We start from the raw sequence: 22,861 nt of genomic DNA, 5'->3' as shown, positions 1-22,861 counted from the left end.
CATCACAGGCGAATCCCAGCGAATACACAGAGGTCCTCAGCAAAATGGGAGACTTATGGGCTTACAGTATTTAAGGAAATCTCTGTCTAATCATTAGTCCTAAACTAAGTTAGTAGAGCAGAAACCAGTGGTTGCACATGACAAAGGACACAGGTGTTACAAAATGAGTCCAAACTGCAGCGGCAACAAATGGGGAAGGAGAAGAATCTCGTTTGTAGGGATGACATTATATTAAAAATGTCCAGTTTCAAAAAAAATAGAATTTCTTAACATTTTTCTCAAAAGCCTGGGGCAATCCCAGTGAGAAAGCGTTGAACTAATCTGGTTGTTTGCACACATTTCATTATAGTCAGAAAAACACAAGCCTTATTTTCTTGAGAGAGGGTTGGACTTGGTGACAGGGTCTTTGCCAACTAGGAAATGATTCTTAGGCTTGATCACAGATTTGGGAAAAAATGTTATCAAGCTGTTACTGTGTGTCAGGCACCGTGTAAAGTGCTTTATATGCATTATCTCATTTAATCTTCTAAAGAAATCCATGACCTAGGTGCTTAACTGCTCCATTTTATACCTAAGGAAACTGAGGCTCTGATTTAATTCCTTGCCTGTGATTAAACAGTAGTAAGCAAGAGAGCTTAGTATAAACTGTCTGTCTGAGACCAAAGCCTGTCTTCCTAACCACGCCACTTTGTCTCCCCATGCCGAAGGGAGCCTCTTGGAGACAGAACGGGGGTCCGTTTTCAGCCTCAGTTGCCTGAGTGGCCTCTGGATCTGTCTGGCAGGGGTGGTAGTGATGGATTGTCCTTCCTCAGATTCAGTCCTCAGACCCTTTCCCTGGGGCTTGCTTTCCTTGAAGATGAGGCTCTGGAGTTCTGGGGGTTAGAAGCAGGACCTGCCTTCACTGACCAGCCATCTTTGGGACATGGGCATGATGAGGTTTCAATCTTAATGTGTCTTTCTGAGGGTTACAGGTCATATAAAGGCACTGTTTGACACTCAATCTGCCTAAGAATCCCTGCTTTCTTCTCCTACAATCTTTGCTCCAAATTGAAAAGGCACACACAACCAAAAAAAAAGACCCTCTACAAATTCGACTAAATGCTGTGAGACCTCCCAGAATCCTGCAGGTTAAGCTTTGAAAAGGGACATGGTTCATACTTTAATTATATGCATGTATAACCATTTCGTGTAGGGCTTCCCAGGTAGCTCAGTGGTGAAGAATCTGCCTGCCAATAAAGGAGATGCAGGAAACTCGGATTTGATCCCAGCGTCGGGAAGATCCCCTGGAGTACCCTGGGGTAAGAAATGGCAATGTACTCCAGTATTTTTGTCCAGAAAATTCCATGGACAGAGGAGCCTGGTGGGCTACAGTCCACGGGGTCGTAAAGAGTCGACACAACTGAGCGACGAGGACACATGTAACCGTATGATACACAATGTTTGTATTTTCCTCTGAATTATGAACTCTTAGGACCATGTCGTTGGGAATCAAGCAGTTGATAGAGTTTCATGGACAAATGTGCTGGATCTGGGTGCACATGTCTTGGATTAATAGCCTTGATTGATGGGCCAGTGAACGCAGAGTTGGTACATAAGGAACATAAGGTCTGAGTTTTTGGTATCAGCTCTGCTAATGACTGAGTGTACCACCTTCACCCATCCTGGGGTCCTCCTTTGTCTCTAAGAACCGGCCCCTCAGAAAAGAATAATAACCTTTGCTTCCCATTTGAGTTCCCTGGAACTCAAGCTATGCTTGTGAAGAATCTGCAGGGTTGGGCATCTGAACTCACAGCCTCAACCTGAGTCCGAGGACACCTGTCCTTGGGGCTCTCAAGGCCTTTACACCGCCCTACATGGGCCTCAGTGGAGCTGTGTGACCCCTCAAGATGCTGGCAAGATACGGGGTGTAGCAAATCCTTCTGGGAGTCCCTGGAGCTTTGCTGAGGTCAGGCTGGCCCTTTAAACCAACAGTTTACTCCAGGTTCAGGAGGACAAAAGGGAAATGAGCACAGAGTTCCCAGAACCCAGACATGAGATCTGGGATCAGAGTTTCCCACTCTGGCCTGATAGTAGAGTCCCCTGGGTTGTGGGTGGTGTGTGTCTGGATTCCCTGCCTCTCTTCTGGAAAGTCAGATTCAGAGAGTCTGCGAGGGCCTGGGAATCTGCCTTTGCAAGCATTCCAGGAGATTCTAGCATGCAGCAGAGTTGAGAACCTCTAATGTGGGTGTGTAATGGGTGATTCTTGGGGTCTTGAAGCCCCTTCCCCTCCCAGCTGCCTCCATGGGAACCCCAGCCTCTCACAGCCTGGGCCTGCTCTGTGATCTTCTTGTGCCCAAGGCCATTTAGTCACCTTATCAGTGAGTTTAAGAGATGCCCGGGGAGGGGGGGGTGGTTTATTGTTGTTAAAATGCAGATTCCTAACTTCATTCCAGGAGAATCAAATTAAGTAGGTCCTGGTAGAGCTCAGAAATCTGCATTTAAAAAATCTGAGGCCTTCTAATGCCAGTGATCTCTAGGCTGCCATTTGTATAATTTAGTCTTGACACAAGACAGAAACTCAGAGTCCCTTCTGCCTTTCTAAAGTCCACCCCCTCAGGGACCCACACCTCTCCCACAGGTGGCTGATACAGGCATGACCTGGCCTTTCAGGGGCGATCACATTTCACTGACCTGGCAGGCTTACATTGTTGAGGGACAATCACACTCAAATATAACACAGTCACCTGCATTCCTGTGAGAAGTAGTCATGCACAGGACAGAGCATGAATTCCATTCCTACCCTTCAGTGTGGACGCCGGACCCCTTGGTTTGGTCAGTGGAGTGGAAAGAAAGTGAAGTCGCTCGGTCGTGTCCGACTCTTTGTGACCCCATGGATTGTAGCCTACCAGGCTTCTCCATCCATGGGATTTTCCAGGCAAGAGCCATGGGATTTTCCAGGCAAGGTACTGGAGTGGGTTGCCATTTCCTTCTCCAGGAGATCTTCCCGACCCAGGATCGAGCCCAGGGCCCCTGCATTGCAGGCAGAAGCTTTTACCGTCTGAGCCAGCAGGGAAGTCAGTGGAGTAGACTCTCGCCATTTAACTGTATCTGGCAACCTTTGGCAATATGGGGAGGGCCATCTTATTCAAAAGGGATTCGAAATTTCTAATTCCTTTAGGGTTGGAATGTAGAAAGAATTGAAAAGAATGGCAGCCTTCCAGGGGGAACCCCTGCCCGGCTCCACACCCTCCCTGCCTTAGCCCTGACTCCATCTCCTATCTGGCTGGGAGCCAGGGATGGTTACTGGTAGATGACACTAATCTAGCTGAACCAGTGGGTCTCAAGCTTTATCAGGATTACCTCGAGGACTTGTTAGCACGGACAAAAGCCCCACTCCCAGTTTCTACAGCAGGAGGTCTGGGTGGGATCACGATTTGCATCTCTAACGAGCTCCCAGGGGTTGTTGATCTGGAAGAGATTTTCCTAAACCTTTGAGCATCACAAAGCTGCTCGCCTTCCCTGATCAGCCCTCTCTGCACTGTTTCTTTCTCTGTTTTGGGGTCACGAAAGTGCTGGTGTTTAGAGTTTTTTGCTCCCAGTCCTCTTGGATAATTTCTCAGTTGCCTGGGGATTCTGCCCTCCTTGTTCAGCCCAGGTGGGCCCAAGCTGAACTTGACTGGCGTGTGCCCTGTCCCCTGGCCTTGTTAAACTGAGGGGCAGGAAGGGGGCTGGTATCATCCTCCTTGCACCACCCTACCCCCCATTTCAGGAATGTGTCTCCTTGTGGGTTCTCTTGACCTGGAAATGGAATTTCCAAGTGGCTGGGAGTGGTAAGTGGTAAGAAGGTGAGGTGTAGCTATGCTTGTTATCTAAGAGGTTGCTGAGAGCCTGAGTGGCAGCTATAGTGATATTTGGTGGCACGTCTGGGGCACTGAGCTCAGCCTTGCTGCATCCCTGAGGTGACCTGCTCGGAGAGTCTGGGCGTGAAACTACCAGTGAGCTGAGCTGGGGGAGTCTTTGAGGATCAGTTCCGTGAGGATATAAAATCGAGTGTTTAAGATGGAGGAGCTGGCACCCTACAGTCTGGGTTTGATGCAGCCCTGCCTCTTACCACGAACATGATGGTGTGGAGGGCAAACCAGACCCCCCACTTTGCAGGAGAATTTGACCTTGGCTTAACTTTGTATCTCATTGCTCTGGGAACCTGATCAAGAATGGAAGTCAACTGCGGTTAGACTTTACTTCTCATGAAAATAACTGCAGTGGGCTGGGCGATCTTCTCAGCCCTGTTGGGAAGCCATTCTTTGTGTTTCTCTAGGCACGGCGACTCTCTCCACGGGCCTGTCCTTTACGGGGATCCTGGCAACTATGCCTGTGCTTGAGTTACAAACAACAGTGGCTGCTGGGAGGGGTTGAGGCAGGGTGGGGGTCACGCCCATGTTTCCCTGCGCTGAGCCATCCGCTTGGGGGCAAAAGAGGATGGCTTCTGGGTGGCTCTGCGCCCTGAGGTCCTGTGGACCGGCTCCAGTGAAGAGGGGCGCCCGAGGCTGCCGTCCCTGGGCACCGTGTCCTGTCTTACGTCCTTCTAAGCGGGCCTAATGCCAGGTGTGCCAGTGGCAGTCATGTGAGCCTCAAAATTAGCTGAAATTAAAAAGACCCCTGGTGGGCCTTCCAGAACGGCCTCTGTATTTGTTTTTTAAATGTGTGTGCCTTTTCTTATCCATGAAATGGGAATGAGGATATGTCAGCTGCTTTCCGGGATTGTCATGAGGACGGTAAGTTGTTTAGAAAAGCGCCTATTAGCACATAAGAGCGCGCTGCTGCCCTCACCGCCGCCACCACCACCATCAGCCATCACCACCGATTCCTGAGGCTGCCCTGCCTGGGCACCGGGCCCCGTCTTACGTCCTTCTCAGTGGACCCAAGGCCAAGTGTGCAGGGGCGGCCGTGTGGCCTGACCGCCATCGCCAGCCCTGCCATGTCCCCATCGCCACCGCGTCCTCACCCTCACCACACGCCCACCTCCACTGTCGTCACCACGACGCCACCACCGTCGTCACCGTCACTGTTAGTAGGAAAGGAGGGCAGGGGGTCCGTCTCCTTTGGATTCATATTTAGTCTCACATTAGCTACGAAGTCACTGTAAGGTTTGAACAAAATGACTTCGTCCCTTGAGGAAATTGATTCTTACAGAATGTTCTAAGTATTCCATTTATTGGTTGGATAAATTGACGAATTAGGAGAGTCATCTAAATGTTCTTCAGGGTCCTTTCTGGTTTCAAATATAAGACTTGTGTGGTGTTGCATCTGAGAAGAAAAGTTGGAGAGATGTGAAAACAGGTGAGAATGGGAGTAATGTCAGGCGTCAGAGGTCTGGAGCATTCTGGAGGGGGCATAGGTCATCAGGAGGAGGTGGAAAGGTGTCCAGTAGTTTCACTGAGCCCTTAGGCCAGGCCAGCGCTTAAGAGGGATGTAGATGGATCTGACCTAGGAGTAATGTGTACTTCCTGGAGCCTGTGTTTTTACAACAGGATAAAGGGATGAGAGGGCAATGGCATGAGGCTAAAAAGAGGTTACGATGGTTACCTTGGGTTGTTCCGGAGCATTTCTTCTTCTCTGAGGTCACCACCTTCAGTGACAGCAAGGATGAGAATCTCCTTCCTCTCTCACCACTGGAGGGAGAGCCAGCGATGGCCCCACCAGGACAGGGACCCTAATGCTGTGTTCCCCTCCTTCCTTCAGGTCTGAATGCTGGTGCTTTTTATGCCTTGTCCACTCTGCTGACTCGCATGGTGATCTTCCACTACCCGGTAAGGGCATCCCGTAAGCTGACCAGTCCCGGAGAGAAGGAGATTTCTAGTGTCTGGGCAGGCGCTGGGGAGGCGGTGTGGTATGATGTGTGCTCCAGGATTTGGAGGGAGGCGGCCCTGGGTCTCAGCCCCAGGTCCGGTGGTTCTCAGCGGTGTGAGAGCTCATTAAAATCACTGAGCTCTTATTCTCTTTTCTGCAAAAGAAGTCTAGTTATTTATTGAAACTTTAATTTAATTTTATATTTTTAAAAGACCAATTTAGAATGAGTAAATCATAAGATTTATACGTGTAAAGTACACAGCACGGTGCCTGGCAACTTAGTAGGGAAACGTATATACACATAGAATCACCTATGAAGTCAATTACGTTGTGAAATGTGAGCAGGATTTAAAGTCTTAGTTGCTCAATGGAAAGCAGGTTGCATGTCTCCAGAACTAGGGAGGGTTAAATACTGGGAACTGGACATTGAGTATCCTGGAGTTGGGATGTCAGGCCCAACCCTCTTTCGGAAGGTCAAGGGTCTCAGCTTGGGAACCGTGGGCTACCATGGGTGAGTGAGTGTTCCAGTGTGGGAGGTTGACAGGTCTGAGTTCAAATCCTGCCTCTGCACTCAATAAAGGCCTCATGACCTTCGGCTAGTAGGCTAATTTCAGTGTGCCTTGATGTCTTCATCTGTAAAATGGAGAGTATTGATTCTTAACCTCCTGGTGGGCAGTCAGGAGAATTAAATGAGATGATGATATAAAACCCTCAACATGCTATCTGGCTCTTAATAAACACACAAACATATGTAATGTCTTCCTACCTCAAACAGTGATGAGTGGGGAAAAAAAAAAAAAAAAACCCTAAGTATGAAATGTTTGGATATACATATTTCAGTTTTTCTATCTGTGAAATGAGAATAATGATAAAGGGTTCCTATTAGGATTATATTTTTTAAAAATCTACCTAAAACTGGTTTCTAAGGATAGAATTTGTTTTCCCCCAGCATCCAGTATCATGCACCCACACCCAGGGTTATATTATATTATATTAAGAGGAGCAATTATTCTAGGATTTCCTCCCCTAGAATTACTGGCAGCTTTTTACAGCTTGTCTTGTTCTGCTACTTTCTGAGAATTGGCTGCGGTGGCACCCCAGTTACTTGCCTTACCCCTTTGCCTCCTGGTGAGTGCACCCCATCAGATGTCTTGTTCCATCCTTGAGTGATCCTTGGGGCTATGGTTTCCCCAGGGGGAAGAAGTGAATGCTGGAAGAATCGGCCTGACCATCGTCCTTGCAGGAATGCTTGGGGCTGTGATCTCAGGCATCTGGCTGGATAGGACCAAAACCTACAAGTAAGTGACTCTTCCGCTTGGACTGAATTGGAGACCCATGTTTTGAAATGACATGTTCATTAGGAACATGGCTGCAAGGATGTGATTGCAGCAGCTGGGGTCTGAGTGGTCAAAGAGGCAGTTCAGATGTATCTTCTCGGGGATGAGAAGGTGGTTCCATGGCCAAATTCCCATGGCTTGCTCGTGGACCTCCTGGGGTTAACCAGGGTGCTCTGTGCTTCCAACAATTTTCAGTGTATTACCTTGCAGTTGCTTCCACTTCATTGGTAAATACTGTGATGTGGTTTAGTCCTGAACGCCCAGTGCATTTCTAAGAGCCACTAAGGTTTTAGTGGATTGCAGGATAATCCAGGATGCTTACTACAAATACAGATCCCTGGGCCCCACTCCTCATGGATGTCAACTCAGTAGGGGAGTCTGCATTTAGAAATCAACCCAGACGCCTTGATTCAGTAGCCAGCCTTGGAGAAAGTGCTCTGGAAACAGAGGCTCAACTTGTGTCTGTCCCGTGCTCTGCATCCACTGGGTGCTCAGTTAATGCTGCTCAGTGGGGCAGCTGCCTGGGCTGTCCTGCGCTGGGCAGGGCAGTATTCTGGGTTGCTTTGTCAAGGCCTCCAAAGTTCCCAGTGTCTGGAGGCGACAGACAGCAGCAGACCTGTTCTCTGCACACAAACCCGCTTCTGTCAGGCTCTGGTCAGACCAGGGCTCCCTCTGGCTGCCCTCATCAAAGGCCAGTTGAGGCCCTCCCTGGGGATGTGGCTGCCTGGCTGGACACAAGGAGGAGCCCGGCCAGACTTAATTACTGCTGGTGGAGCTGGGCTACTGCCTCCTTTCTGCCATATGCCAATTGCTTGCTTCAGGCAGTGAGGACTGGCCACCCTTGAACCAGGGAATAGCAGCATGTCTTTTCCGGGCTTGCTCTGTGGCAACAGAAAGGAGGGGTTGAAATGTTGGCGGGGCCAGGATATGGGCAACCAGATGGTTCAGATGAACCAGAAAAGACAGTGAAAAGACAGTGAAAGGCTGGGAGGACACTGCAGAGTCTAGCTGACACGGTTCCTAGTGGCATTTGATGTCCGCATCCTGCAATCAGCATGGACATTCTTCTTTCCACTCCACTACTTGGGCAGAGAAAGGGTGGGGGAGCTCTGTCATCTGGGCATTTTGGTGCCTGTTCCTTCTCCCTGAGGCTCCCAGGTGTGTCCCCTTTGGTTTGGAGACGGAAACTGGATGGTCAGGTCCATTTATGTCTGGCTGAGGCTACAGGTAGCTTTGCAGGGAGACCAGTGGTTTAAGAAGAAGCTTTGTGTAAAGAAATATGGCAAAAGGCGAGCTTGTGTGGTCAGCAAGGGAGATGGGTGTCCATGGGGCTGGGTTCTGCAGCGGGAGGGCCTGGATGCGGGGAGCAGGGTGAGAAGAGATGAAGGCCCTCTGACCTCAGCAGCTGCTTTGAAGACCCAGGAGGGAGAGGTGTCCTTCAGAGGCTGTTGCTCATTTCCGAAGATGTAGCCCCATCTTGCGTTAGTATTCCTATGTGTGGGAGTGGAGAGAGCGTGGGTTTCTAATCCTGCATTTACCTACTGGGTGACTTTGGACAAGTAACTTGGCTGGTCTGAGCTCAGTTTCCACATTTGTCGTATTGGAGATAGTCATATGCTTCTTTTTTCCTACCCGTTTTATTGAGATATAATGGACTTAAACTGTATCTATATACAGCATATGATTTAATTTACATACATCATGAAATCGACATCGCAGATAGTTTAGTGAACATCCATCATCGTGTATGGATACAAAATTAAAGAAATAGAAAAAATTTCAGGATGAGGACCTTTAGGACTTATTTTCTTAACAACTTGTATACATAACATATACCATGTTGATTATATTTATCATGTTGTACATTACATACTTGTGTGTGTGTGCTGGTCGCTCAGCTGTGTCCGACTCTTTTGCGACCAGATGGTCTGTCCATCGGAGAAGGCAATGGCACCCCACTCCAGTACTCTTGCCTGGAAAATCCCATGGACGGAGGAGCCTGGTAGGCTGCAGTCCATGGGGTCGCTAAGAGTCGGGCATGACTGAGCGACTTCACTTTCACTTTTCACTTTCATGCATCGGAGAAGGAAATGGCAACCCACTCCAGTGTTCTTGCCTGGAGAATCCCAGGGACAGAGGAGCCTGACGGGCTGCCGTCTGTGGGGTCGCACAGAGTCGGACACGACTGAAGCGACTTAGCAGCAGCAGCAGCAGGTCTGTCCATGGAATTCCCCAGGCAAGAATACTGCAGTGGGTAGCCATTCCCTTCTCCAGGGGATCTTCTTGATCCAGAGATGGAACCCTGGTCTACCTGGGTAGAATGTAGGGTAGCAATGTAGGCTGGAACCCAGTCTACATTGCTGGCAGATTCTTTACTATCTGAGCTACCAGGGAAGCCCACATTACATACTCAGTCCTTACTTATTTTACACCTGGAAGTTTTTAACCTTTTGATTGCCTTCTTCCTATTTTCCCTTCCCCTACCCCATCGTCACCTTTGGTACCCACGAATCGGATCTCTTTTTCTGTGAGTTTGCGTGCTTGTTTGGTTTTTGACATTATTGACCTACTACACTAGTAGGTTCCTTAACACAACTTAATGATTCAATGTTTCTAGGAATTTCAGAATGAGCCCTAAGTTAAGTCTGGCTGTGGTCTGTTCCCATACCAGGATATTACTACTCATGGACTGTATTCCCCGCCCTGTGCATTTCAGCCCTTTGATTCATCTGTTTTCCGGCTGTAAGTTTGTACCTCTTAGTCTCTCTCACCTGTTCCTTTCCTCTCCCCTGCCTTCTCCCTCTGGCAGCCATCTGTGTGTTCTCTGTCTCTATGAGTGTGTTTCTGACTTAACGACTGTTCATTTGTTTTGTGTTTTAGACTCTGCATAGCAATGAAATCATATAGTGTTTGTATTTCTCTAACTTATTTCACTTAGCACAAGAGCTTTTGGGTCCATACATGTCACTGCAAATGGCAAGAGTTCGTTCCTTTTTATGGCTGAAATACGTATGTGTGCATACCACATCTTTTTAATCCGTTTATCTATCGATGGGCACTTAGATTGCCTCTGTATCTTGGCTTTTGTATGTAATGTTACAATGAACATAGGGGTACATATATAGTTTTGAATTAGTGTTTTGGTTTTCTTGGGATGAATGCTCAGGAGTGGAATCGCTGGGTCATCCGAGTGTTCTGGTTTGTCCTATATATGTGTATGGTTTCATTTATTTTGGCTGAGCTGGATCTTTGTTGTTTTGCAGTCTGTTCTCTAGTGGTGTGTGGGCTTCTCACTGCAGTGGTTTCTCCTGTGGTGGAGCACAGTCTCTAGAGTGCCTGGGCTTCAGTAGTTGCTGTTCTAGAGTTCCATTGATGGGGTGCACAGGCCTTCTTTCTCTGCCCCACGTGGGATCTTCCCAGACCAGGGATCAAACCCATGTCTCCTGCATTCGCACATAGATTCTTTACCACTGGGCCAGCAGGGAAGCCCCCTGGGTGTTCTATTTTGAACCTTTTTTTAGGAATCTCCGTACTGTTTTCTATAGTGGCCGCACCAATTTGCAGCGCCCACCGGCAGTTCACAGGGCCCCTTTCCGCGTGCTTCTCGGCCGTCTGTGTGTCTTCTGTGGAAGAATGTCTGCATGGATCCTATGCCCACTTTTCCCTTGCGTTTTTTTTTCCTTTTGATGTTGAGTTGCATTAAATCTCTGTATAGCTTGGATCCGGAGAAGGCAATAGCACCCCACTCCAGTACTCTTGCCTGGAAAATCCCATGGATGGAGGCGCCTGGTGGGCTGCAGTCCATGGGGTCACTCGGAGTCGGACACAACTGAGCGACTTCACTTTCTCTTTTCCCTTTCATGCATTGGAGAAGGAAATGGCAACCCACTCCATTGTTCTTGCCTGGAGAATCCCAGGGACGGGGGAGCTTGGGGGGCTGCCGTCTCTGGGGTCGCACAGAGTCGGACATGACTGAAGTGACTTAGCATAGCATAGCATAGCATAGCATAGCTTGGATATTGACTCCTTACAGATACACCTTCTCCATGCAGTAGATGGCCTTTTGCCTTTGTTGGTAGTCTCCTTTCCTGTGCTAAAGCTCTCCAGTTTGATGTAGTCCTGTTTGTTTGATTTTGCTTTTGGCTTCCTTGCCCGAGGAGACACTTCCTGCCCCTCCCGCCCCCCCCCGCCCCCCCCCCCCCCCGAAATTACTAAGACTGATGTCAGTGTACTGCCTATAAATTTATTCTAGAATTTTTGTGGTTTCAATCTTAAATTTGTCTTTAATCCATTTTGAGTTTGTTTTTCTGCATAGCGTGAGAGAGCAGTTGAGTTTGATTCTTTTGTATATAGCTGTCCAGTTTTCCTAACAGCATCTATTGAAGAGTCTGTCTTTCCCCCACTGTATGTTCTTGCCTCTTTCATCATGGGCTCATTGTTCACATACACGTGGGTTCATTTCTGAGTGCCTATTCAGATCCATGGATCTATGTGTCTGTTTGTGCCAGTATCATTGTGGTTGGATTACAGTAGCTTTGGAGGACAGTGTGAAATCTGGAAGAACTGATACCTTTAGTTTTATACTTTCTCAAGACTGCTTTGGCCATATGGGGTCTTTTGTATTTCCATACAAATTTTAGAATTATTTGTTCTAATTCTGCCAAGTTGCCATTAGTGTTCTGACAGCAATTGCTTTGACTATGCCGACTGCCTTGGATTACACTGTTTAAAGATTTTTCTTGTGTCCTGAGACTTGCTTGTGTCACTAAAAACTTGCCTCTTGGAACTGCTTTTCCTGTACCCTGCATAGTTTGTGTTGTGTTTTTTGTTAATTTGTTTCCAGATGTTCTTTTTTTTTTTTTAATTTCTACTTTGATTTCTTCAGTGACCTAGTGGTTGCTTGGTAGATAATTGTTTAGCCTCCATGTTTTTGTGTTTTTTTGTAGTTTTTTTCTCATTGTTGATTTTTAAAAAATATTTTAAAGTTCCTTTTTACATTAAAAAAAATTTGCTTATTTTTTAATTGAAGGATAATTGCTTTACAGAATTTTGTTGTTTTCTTTCAAACATCAACATGAATCAGCCATTCTCATAGTTAATTTCTAACCTCAGTTTTGTGATAAGAAAAGATGCTTGATATGATTTCAGTTCTTAAATCAGTCATACATTTCCTGCAGGGCTTTTGTAAGGGTTAAATGAAATACTAAATATATGTAAAGTGCTTATGAGAATCTCTGGCATCCACCAAGTGCAGTATTAGTTTGACATAAGCACAGTATACACCTGCCGGCCCCACCGTGTTTCTGGCTTCAGCAGAGTTGAGGGCAGGCTCTGAGCTTTCGTGGTCTGAGTCCTGATGCTCGTGGCCAGAGTGCACAAGGAGGTGCCTTGTGCGTCCCTGACCTCAGTCAGGAGGACGGGGAGAGGGGGCCGGTCCCAGTGCAGGACTCAGGGCCACAGCGGTCCTGAGGGGCAACCTGGGGGAGAGGGGCACAGGCAGGGTGAGCCCGAAACGGAAGCCAGCACTGATGGGCCTTCTGAGGGACCAGCAGAGGGACACGCTCCCGGGACGGGGCGCAGCTTTCTCCCTTGGGCTTTGGAGTCAGGGGCTAGTTCAGGGCTGGAGACTGTTCTCTCAGCTGCACTGTCAGGAGTGGAGGAGTTCAGATTCAGCAGGAAAAGCTGTGCTGCACGTGTGCAGGTGGCAAGAGGAAGGACGTGGAGACGACAGAGACTCTCACAGTCAGGTCCCTGCCCGGCACTGTCCGGGGGGCGGGGGGCGATGCAGACAAGCAGAATGGGCTTCTTGGTCCTGTGACCACTCACACGTGAGCACAGCTGGTGTGTGCCCCTGTATTTTGTTTTTTTTTTTCTGGTGGAAGGAGAAAAGGAAAGGGCTGTGTCCCTGCCTGTGGATAGGATGTGGCCAGTCCAGGTGCAGTGTTTACTCGCTGAGAGGTTTCTGCAGGAGAACACATGTGCTACAAGATGGCTTCACACTGCCCTGGTCTGACCCTTTGTAGCTCTGAGCACAGTGTGATCACTGGTCCAGTGTCCATCAACCTCATGGACAGAAAATTCTATGAGAGTAAATAGCACACAGACGTGGGCTTGCTCAGCACTCAGCAGTTGCCCAATAGATAAGAAGTGGGGTGGAGGAAAAGAGCAAGGAAGGAAGGGAAAATATCCTGTTAAAGTCTGCAGTTTATGACTCAACTTCATTGCCTCTGCTTGTAGGGAGACAACTTTGGTGGTCTATATCATGACTCTGGTGGGCATGGTGGTTTACACATATACCTTGAACCTGGGACACTTGTGGGTAGTATTCATCACAGCTGGCGCAATGGGGTAAGTTGTATTTCGAACCTACTTAACTGGAAAGCACCAACCATGGTTCCGAGACCTACTGACATCCTAAGATGGCGATAGAGATCTGCTGCCTCTCATGACTTCTGCAAACCTGGAAATGGCCAGAGGTCATGTTCACTCATAAGACTTCAAAAGGCTGCCTCGGGCATCCAGGCTATCCATGCTGTTGGAATGGACTATGTCCTTCATAAATCTCTGGGAGGCTAGGAAATGTTTAGCGTCTTTATGAGCTCTGCCTGGGACAACATGGGGTCACAGAAAGTACACAGGCCTGGATCACAGAAAGTACACAGGATCAGAAAGGGTGGGTCCTGAGCTCACTGTTGCCGACTGTTTATTAGATCGTAGGCACCTCCCTACTCACTCTGAGGCTCAGTGTCTTCATCCGTAATTGCAGATGAGTGGCCTCCCTTGTGGAGTTGTTGGAAAGAAGAAGAGGATTAACAGATGTGAAAGCACCAGGAAGTGTGGTGCAGTTGTAAGAGATCAGAGCTGGAATTTTCTAGACCTGTTGTATGACAAAGTATAGGAAATGGCGCCCCTTCCACAGGGATCTCTGCTCAGCTTCACCTCTTGCTTATTTTCCTATGGACGATACACGTGAGGGTGTGTGAACATGCGTGTGGGTAATGACCACCTAGGGGGTGGCCTGATTTTCAAGGGCCTGTCATGTCTTGATGGGAAGAAACAGAAAAAGGAGTTGTAGGGCAGGAGCTGGGCACCCTTTTTTCCTTGCTCTGGAATTTCTCCATCACCTCGTTTCTGTGATCTGGCCTTCAGATTCTTTATGACTGGCTACCTCCCACTGGGGTTTGAGTTTGCCGTGGAGCTGACATACCCGGAATCAGAAGGCATGTCGTCTGGCCTCCTCAATGTGTCTGCCCAGGTAGGCCTCTCGTTGGGTGGTGGCACTGGAGCCGTGGGCCTGTGTTCCCTGCCGGGCTCGGCGGGTGCAGGCGCTGCATATGGCCGCTCAGCTCCCCGTGGGCTGCGTGGCTGGGCCCCTGTTTCCCGTTTTCTCCGTGTCTTTGCAGGTATTCGGGATCATCTTCACCATCTCTCAGGGCCAGATTATCGACAACTATGGAACCATGCCTGGGAACATCTTCCTGTGTGTCTTCCTGACCCTTGGAGCGGTGCTCACTGGTGAGTCAGGGCCTCAGGACAAAGTGATGCTCTGACTGTGCCTGAGTTTATGCTGTTGGCAGTTTGGCACCCAATGTCTTCACTGATCATACAGCTAAGGGGCTCACGTGCAGCAGGGCAGACGAGAGGCCTCATGAGGAAGTATCTTTGGCAGGCAGTAGCATATTTTGTTGGAATGAGCTTCAGTTTTGGAAGCTTCAGTTTTTTGGAATAAGCTTCAGTTTTTTGGAATGAGCTTCAGTTTTTTTGGAATGAAACTAATGAGCTTCAGTTTTTTGGAATGACCTTTCCAAAAGACCCTTGTTGGAACCCTGCACTGTGACACTGACCTCCATAGCCCTTGGCCTTGGGCAAGGGGACCAGCCTCTGGGAGCCCCACTTTCCTAATCTGTAGAATGGAGATGGCTGTGAGGCTTGGAGCACTGTGTGCAAACTCCCTGCAAATATCAGGGGTCTATGCATGGAGGCCAGTGTCGTCACTGGCTTCTTCCTGTCCGGCACAGCAGTGGTTCCCAGGCTCTGTCAAGCTGGCTGGTGGAACCTCCAGATCCCTGGAAGGTCTGAAGGAGGTGGGATACCCATGACCCTTAGGAGAGTACGGGCTCCCTCTTGTGGTTGAACTTGACCATTGCTCTGCTTGATGTCTTTCGGTTGCTCTTCTTCTGTGTCCTTGAACCTCAGCATTCATCAAGGCAGATCTCCGGAGGCAGGATGCAAACAAAGAAATTCCTGAGACTGTGAGTATGTGGGAGCTGCTGGGCTGAGATGTGGGCTCAGACTTTGCTGAGGCTGTGGCATTGGGGGGAAGCGGGGGGTAGTGCCCAAGGGACTGGTGGCTGTGAGAGCCGCTCAGCGTCACACATGTGGAGATAAAGGGTTTCCTCCGTGGGGCTCAGCCCCGCTTTTCTGCTGCCCTCTCCAGGTTTTTCTGCCACTTCCTTCCCTGCTCCTGGCCTCCCTGCTCTGGCCCCCAGAGCTGGTCCCTGCGTCACAGTCTGCCGAGCAGCACCCACCCCGGGGTCCTGAGACAAGTCCCGAGGCCCCGGCTCCTCTCCTCTCAGCCTGGGGTTCATGAACAGAGAGGAAATGTGGGGGGCTGGCTCCTCACCCTGTCATAGCGGTGGTGGCCCCGAGGCAGTGGCTCTCCTGGCATGTGGCAGGGCCTCAGGAGGTGCCAGGGAGGGGCCAGAGCCAATGGGTTGCCAGCAGGGCTCTAAAAGTACAAGTCACGAAGCAGGAGTGGATCATGGTGGAAGGGGAGAGGACCAGGAATTAGATTGAGAACAGAAGAGTATTTCCCATCTTTTCTAATTGGGAAAGATGGGCACTCTTTTAAGCATCGTGCTGTGCTGTGCTTAGTCACAAAGTGTCCGACTTTGTGACCAAGCACTTTGTGACTAAGTCACTTCAAAGTGTCCGACTCTTGGCAACCCTATGGACTGTAGCCTGCCAGGCTCCTCTGTCCATGGGGATTCTCCAGGCAAGGATACTGGAGTGGGTCACCATGCCCTCCTCCAGGGGATCTTCCCAACGAAGGGATCGAACCCAGGTCTCCCGCATTGTGGGAGGATTCCTTACCATCTGAGCCACCAGGGAAGCCCAAGAATACTAGAGTGGGTAGCCTATCCCTTCTCCAGGGGCTCTTCCCAACCCAGGAATCGAACTGGGGTCTCCTGCATTGCAGGTGGAGCTACCAGGGAATCCTTTAACCAATGTGTTAGGTATCAAATCTGAATCAGGATGAAAGGAATTTCATCTCTCAGGAGTCAGTGGGATATTGCTTAAAAAAAACAAAACACCCAAAACCTGTTACAGAGGTAATACACATACTTTGTAGAAAAAATTTAAAATATAGCAAAGTGTACAAATTTTTTAATCGTTTGTTTTAAAGTGTACAAAATTTGAAAGACATCGTGTAATAGCATCACCTAGAGATGAGGTCCTGTATTTTTCATTTCCTCACACATCTGTGTACACATATATATGTGTAGTTATATGTATGTATTTTTTAAACAAAAGTAGAATCTTGCGCTTTTGTGGTTCTGCAAGCTTTCTTGTTCCATGTGCTTTCGCACTTTCTGCAAGCACTTCGTCAGGTCATTAGTCTTTTACAATTTACTTGACATCACAGTGTTCTAATAACTGCACATGGATAGACATGATTTGATTGACAACTTTCCTGTCCAGGAACACTTAGAGTCTTTCTGATTATTGTTAGAAATGATATTGTGTTTACTGTTCTGCAGCTGACTCTTTGGGCATGTTCTTAAGCACTGTATTTTCTTGAGAAATGGATCAGTGGTTGTGCCTGTAGTTGAGACTTTGATATGTGTTACCAGACTGTCCTGTAGGAAGGAGGTACTATCAATACTACTAATGTACATTGCTCTAGCGGTGTATGAGGCCAACCCTGAGTATTTATCATTTTGAAAATCTTTGCCAATTATCGAAGGCAAAAATGGTATCTGAGAGAGGTACGTTTAAGCTTTAAGGATGTGCGCTGAGAGACGTTTGTCCTCTGATCTCACACCCTGGAGTTGGCAGGTGGCAGCAGGGAGCAGGTGAAGGGGGAGGCGAGGCGCCTGGGACAGGACGTTCAGTGGGGACACGGGGAACGCCTGAGACAGGAGCGGTCTTCTCAGGAGCCTGTGAGAAGCGTGGCATCAGCCCCGCAGAGATGGGCTTGTCCCTGTGCCATAGACGAGGACACGTGATCTGGGACACTTGGGTGACTATACTGTGAGCCTACGAAAAGGTGCCTATGATAACAGGATGGATTACTCGTGAAAAGCTTTCAATTTGAGATGTGATGCATTGTGTCAAGCTATATGAGACTCTGCTGTGTTTACTCTGTAATCAGTGTTTCCCTGGGCAAAAGCAAACAGAGGAAAGTAAAGGCCGCCTGTAGGCCTAGTGCCCAGAGGTACCCTAGTGACACTTTAGTCATTTCCCAGTGTCTTCTGTGGATGCAGAAATGTGCTTGTGCACGCTGGATTTTCTACTCTGCTTGTTTCCTTAGGAGAGTCTGACAACCTTTCTACACCGCTTCCTTAGGAGAGTCTGACAACCTTTCTACACCGCTGCCCGCAACCCCACGTCTCCATGTACACTTGTCCGTTTCCTCCTGTTTCCTACTTAGGTCGGCCCACATTTCCCTGTCTCGCAGGTAGATCCTTGTCCCCGTGGGCCAGGTTTGTTATCCAGCAGGCGGTGAGGGCTCAGTTCTGTGCATGTGGACTGTGGGAAGCAGCGTGAGTCGGACCAGGAGGCCAGTGGGTGCAGGCTCACGGTGCTGTCCTGGATACACCTGGGGGGCCTGGTGGGCCGGGGGTCAGAGTCACGCGGGGCTGGTCCCAGGGGAGTCAGCGCTGTCAGAGGGCGTCCTGAAGGAGCCATCATTTCCCCACCGAGGTGGCAGGTGTGAGTGGGACCTGCAGACCGTCTCAGGACTTCAGTCTCAGCGCCAGGGGACGACAGGGCAGGGAGCGCATCGGGCCAGAGCTACGCTTTCTGATCAGTGAGGTGGGTCATTGGCAGAAAGAGCCAGAACTTCCAGTGAGTCAGGACTGACGCTGATGATGACAATCTGTGTTTGGGTTTCCATTTGTCTTCCAGTTGGTAGTTCTCGGCCCCAGAGACACTAAGCCCTATTTATCTGTGACTTCAAGGTGATGGCGCTGAAGGAGGCGGGTGTGTGTGCCTGAGTGTGTCAGAGACAGGAGGTGGTGTGAGTGGTTGAAGTCTGCTGCTGGCTCCTGAGTGAGGGCTTTTCAGGGATGAGGCCAAGCTGGTGCCGACAAGTTAGCAAGATGGAGAACCGGACGCTGGATCTCCCGCTTTGCCTCTGCCACGGGCTGCCCTGCGGGTTGTGGCAGGTGAAGTGCCGTTTGTCCAGCTGACGTGGCCTGCATGTGCTCCGCCAGCCTCGATGGTCAGAGCTGTGTGGGGCTTGGCCTGTGCTCGAGGCCTCGTTGGGAGCAAGATGAGCCCCTGAGGGAAGAAGCAAAGTGTTCCTAAAACAGCAGACAAACGCCCAAGTTGGCAGTTAGTACTTAGAGGCCTCAGAGCATAATCTTCAGGGCATATTTAAATCCCACCCAGCTAACAAGCGTCACCCTGAATACCTTCTAATTCCGTGAAATTGTCCCTAAGAAATCTGATGACAAACAGCCGAAGTCTCTTCTTCTCTGGGGGCGCTATATTACTATATACATCCTTTGAGCCATACTGCATCCTGTCTTTATAACAGTTCACTGTGCGTCTGTTCCACACACGTGGTAACCGTGCTCCTCACCTGGGGGCTGCCCCTGATGGGGATAGTCAGCACCCCCGAGGAGAGGACAGACCTGGCCCATCCACAGCCACGTGGGGCTCCATCCAGGTGGGGTGAGGCTGTCAGAAGGGGAGGAGGGTGACCAGAGCTCAGTGGCACTCACAGTGAGATGGTCCCTGGAGGCTGTGGTGTCCCTGAAGGCTGACCTTTTTGCTCCTCCTTTACCCCTGTCGTGATGGTGTGTGTGTCTGGGGAGCACTGTGCGTGACCGGAGCCCCTGTCCTTGTCCTTGTTCAGTCAGGGATGCTGAGTGCCTGGGACTCTGGTCTTCCCCCCGGATTCTAGACGTATGGGCAGGAAGATGCTCCAGCAGGGAGGAGTCCCTGCCTCTTCCCTCAAGGGCTGTCCCCTTGTCTGTCTTGTAGAAACCCCAGGAGGGGGAGGAGGAGGAGGACAGCAAGAGCAGCAGAGCCCCCACCACTGTGCAGGAGGAGCATTTCTGAGAGAGGGCAGAGGAGCGACTCGGGGGACTCGGACCGCCCCCACCTCTCCAGCCAGCAGAGCTCTGCCTGCCAGCCCCACGGCCTTCACCGAGCAGCTTCTGGGGGAACTGGGAGGAATATCTGTGTCTTGTAGGATAGTGCCTCTGCCTCCTGGAACCCACTCCAGAGCTTGCCCTGTGTCCGTGGGGCTGATGCCCTTTCCACCACACAGGTTGGGGCCCCGCCCTCCCCCTGCAGGTTCTGGGAGCTGGGGAGGCAGAGAGAATCCTGGAGTCAGTCCTGGCTGCTGCCTCACCTTCCTGCTCCAGTCCATCTCTTGGGACAAAGCCTGCACATTATCCCGAAAGAAAGCTTATTCAGGAGATTAACGTTTTCTAGTGTCTGAAGACCCTTAGGAGCCCAGTTTTAAGGAGCAGCGGCTGCTCTGGATGAGGGTCATTCTTGGGCCCCCAGACTGACCACTGAGATTCTGTGGGAGAGCAAACACCCTCAGGACAAACCCTCAGGACTCTGGGACCAGGTTCTTCTGGCTCATGTTGCGAATGTCTGCAAACCCTCTCTCCTCAGAGCTGATCAAACCAAACATCAATAAACTTGATAAAAACATTGCTGTGACCTAGAAGACTAAGCCGATTTCAGACAGTTGACCTCAGGATGTGATGGTGCTAAGAATCTGGGGAGTCTGGTAGCCTGATTCGGGAACAGAAAGGCTCTCTTCTGCAGAAGACATCCCGGCCCAGGGCCTTGTGTGCGTCACTGCCACCTCCGTGCCTTCCTCCAGACTCCACTCAGGGGCTCGTGTTCTCCTGCCTGTGACCCTCACTGCAAACTCAGCTGGGTCCTTCCCCCCTGAGAACTCCAAAGGTCCCTGAGCGATGAGGGGAAGGGGCAGAAGGAGAGGTGGCCCGTGAATGGGACTCGGGTCTGCTGGGTTAGGTAAGCATGTCCACTTCTGGTGGGGACAGTGTTTGCAGCCCCAGCCCCTCTCGCCACCCCCTTCTATAATAGTAATAATTCTTTCTCAGATATTCTGAATTTAAAAGGACTCCCTTTCGATCAGGGGCTTCTCAGGTATCGCCAGTGGTAAAGAATCTGCCTGCCAATGCAGGAGACTCAAGAGACACAGGTCCGATCGCTGGGTCGGGAAGATCTCCTGGAGCAGGAAATGGCATCTCACTCCAGTATTCTTGCCTGGGGAATCCCATGGACAGAGGAGCCTGGCAGGCTGTAGGCTATGGAGTCCCAGAGTCAGACATGAGTGAGCGCACACATACACATGTCCTTTCAACCAGCCCAAGCTGCCTTCTCCTGCCTCACCTGCTGTCTGGCTCTACTCACGGGCTTGGGGAGAATCTCCTCAAAATAGGACATTTTGGTTGTTTCTCACGTGCCTTGAGCTCTGTGATCACAACCTCTGTGCTGCTTTGTTGTGGCCACTGCCCCGGGCTCAGCGTACTGGAGCTGCCTGCATGGAAGCACTGCTTGGGTGCTTGGGCCACTGCCCGAGGGCAGCTGGTGTGTGTGTGTGTGTATACAGTGCTCTGTACATAAAAGAAGAAGTTCACACTTCTGGTGCAAGGACTGAGTTAGGGGTGGAAAGGAGGTGGAAAATGAAGGTGCCTTACTTTTTCATAAGCAGAAAGTGTTTACTCTTGAGTCTCTTAATTTTATAAACAAAATGTTTACTGAAACCATCGTTTTATTTGAAATCATAATTAGTATTTTCTATTTGTAACACCAGATGTATTAAAGCAATAAAATATCCTCCGTGTGGTCTGCCTTGTCACTGGTTGGGACAGAGATGGCTTTGGCAGTGGGAACAGGCTGGAGGGGTGGGGGCTCGGGGTAGAGGAGGCGCTCCTCCACACTGTGGAAGGTGGTCCTCCGTAGACATAGATGTTACCATGCTCGTGGGTTAGTTTTTAAAGATGAGGCTGCAGACGTTACTGTCTGTCCACGTGGAGACTGCAGCTCAAGGCAGGATCAGTGGCTGCAGCAACTTTCCATTCCGAGTGATCCTTTCACAGTGCGTGTCAACCACATCAGTCCACTTCAGACCCTCTCCTAGCTTCTTACCTCAACCACAGCCCAGACCTCACCAGAGCCCACAAGACCCCATGCACTGTGGCCCCCACCTTCCTGTCTGACCGTCTGTCCTCCACGGTTCTGTTCAGTCTCTCTGCTCCAGCCACACGACCTCCCTGCCGTGCCTTGAATGTACCAAGCCTGTTCCCACCGCAGGGCCATTGCACCTGCCAGTCCCTGTGTCTGGGGTGCACTGGCTGCAGATGTCCATATGACTTGTTTCCTCACTTCAGCTCAAACATCCCCTCTCCAGAGAGGCCTCCCCTGCCTGCCACCTCACTCTGTCTTGCTGCCTTACACGATGTTGTGATTGTTGTTTATCTACCGACTGTCTTCCCCACAGGACTGGAAACTTCACTTTGGGGACCTTGTCACTGTGTTCACTGCTCCTTCCTCTGTGCTTGGACCAGTGCCAGGCATGTAGTCAGGGCTCCAGATGCACTGTTGAAGGATGACCTGGAAGAGTGGGTACCACCCCCCCGAGACCGTCTCCACCCCTGCCTCCCCCCACTTCTCAGTGACCTTCGCAGAAGGGAGGAAGGGATTGCACACTATGAACAAGAGCAATTTCCGTGGACTCTGGACTTTGCCGTGGCCGAGGCAGCTGCAGGAAAGGGTGGGAGGCCCAGTAGGGAAGCAGGAGAGAGGACCAGGAGGCAGGGAGATAATTCAGGCACTTTTCCTTCACAACTTATCTCTGCAAGATTTCCAGGAGGTGGCTGAATTTAAAAAATAGATACACAAAAAGCAGCAAAGGTTTACTGTATAGCAGTGGGGACTACAGTCAATATCTTGTAATAACCTATAATGGGAAATAATCTGAAAATAATATGTACTATCTGTGTATGTATATATGTAATTGAATCACCTTGCTGTGTGCCTGAAACATTGCAAGTCAATGATACGTCAATAAAATATATATATAAAGAAAAAAATTCCACGGACAGACGAACCCGGTGGGTTAACATCCATAGCATCACAAAGAATTGGACAAAACTGACTGACTGAGCTTCATCATCAACCTACAAAGGACCATCCAGTGATCTCTCAAAATTGCTTGATTTGCACTAAAAATAACCCAAAGACTGCTGTCAGATCTCCCCGGATAGGGACCAAACACATAGGAGCCTGCGCCACGGACTGACAAATAGACTTGACTTCAATGCCTTGAGCCACAGGAAATTTCAGATTCCTGCTAGTATTGGTGGTCTTTTTCAGGATTGGTGGAGGCACCAGGACTGAAAAAGCCTCCAAAGTAGTGAAAGCCATGTTTAAGGAAAATTTCCCCCAATTTGGATAGTTTGCTGCTGCTGCTGCTG

General features: G+C 49.7%; 1 protein-coding gene across 5 annotated transcripts in view; it reads left to right on the top strand.

The window, feature by feature from the left end:
• The window catches only part of LOC102396444 (feline leukemia virus subgroup C receptor-related protein 2), a 58,411-nt gene extending 36,159 nt beyond the window's left edge, over nt 1-22,252 (top strand). The window contains exons 3-9 of one of the 5 annotated variants that reach the window (XM_044924727.2): nt 5,722-5,789; nt 7,024-7,127; nt 13,404-13,514; nt 14,316-14,421; nt 14,570-14,681; nt 15,363-15,418; nt 21,886-22,251. In XM_044924727.2, the coding sequence (XP_044780662.2) occupies nt 5,722-5,789; nt 7,024-7,127; nt 13,404-13,514; nt 14,316-14,421; nt 14,570-14,681; nt 15,363-15,418; nt 21,886-21,966 (638 nt within the window). In that variant the 3' untranslated portion in view covers nt 21,967-22,251. Of the gene's footprint in view, nt 1-5,721; nt 5,790-7,023; nt 7,128-13,403; nt 13,515-14,315; nt 14,422-14,569; nt 14,682-15,362; nt 15,419-19,379; nt 21,222-21,885 lie in introns of those variants that run through there. The other 4 variants (XM_044924724.2, XM_044924725.2, XM_025296481.3 and 1 more) reach the window with 4 other exon arrangements.
• Nucleotides 22,253-22,861: the final 609 nt, after the last annotated feature.

The sequence above is a fragment of the Bubalus bubalis genome, chromosome 11 (genome assembly GCF_019923935.1).
Source record: "Bubalus bubalis isolate 160015118507 breed Murrah chromosome 11, NDDB_SH_1, whole genome shotgun sequence".
Taxonomy (NCBI): Eukaryota; Metazoa; Chordata; class Mammalia; order Artiodactyla; family Bovidae; genus Bubalus; species Bubalus bubalis.
The sequence above is the reverse complement of the archived record's forward strand: the minus strand, read 5'-3'. Positions and strand labels throughout refer to the sequence as shown.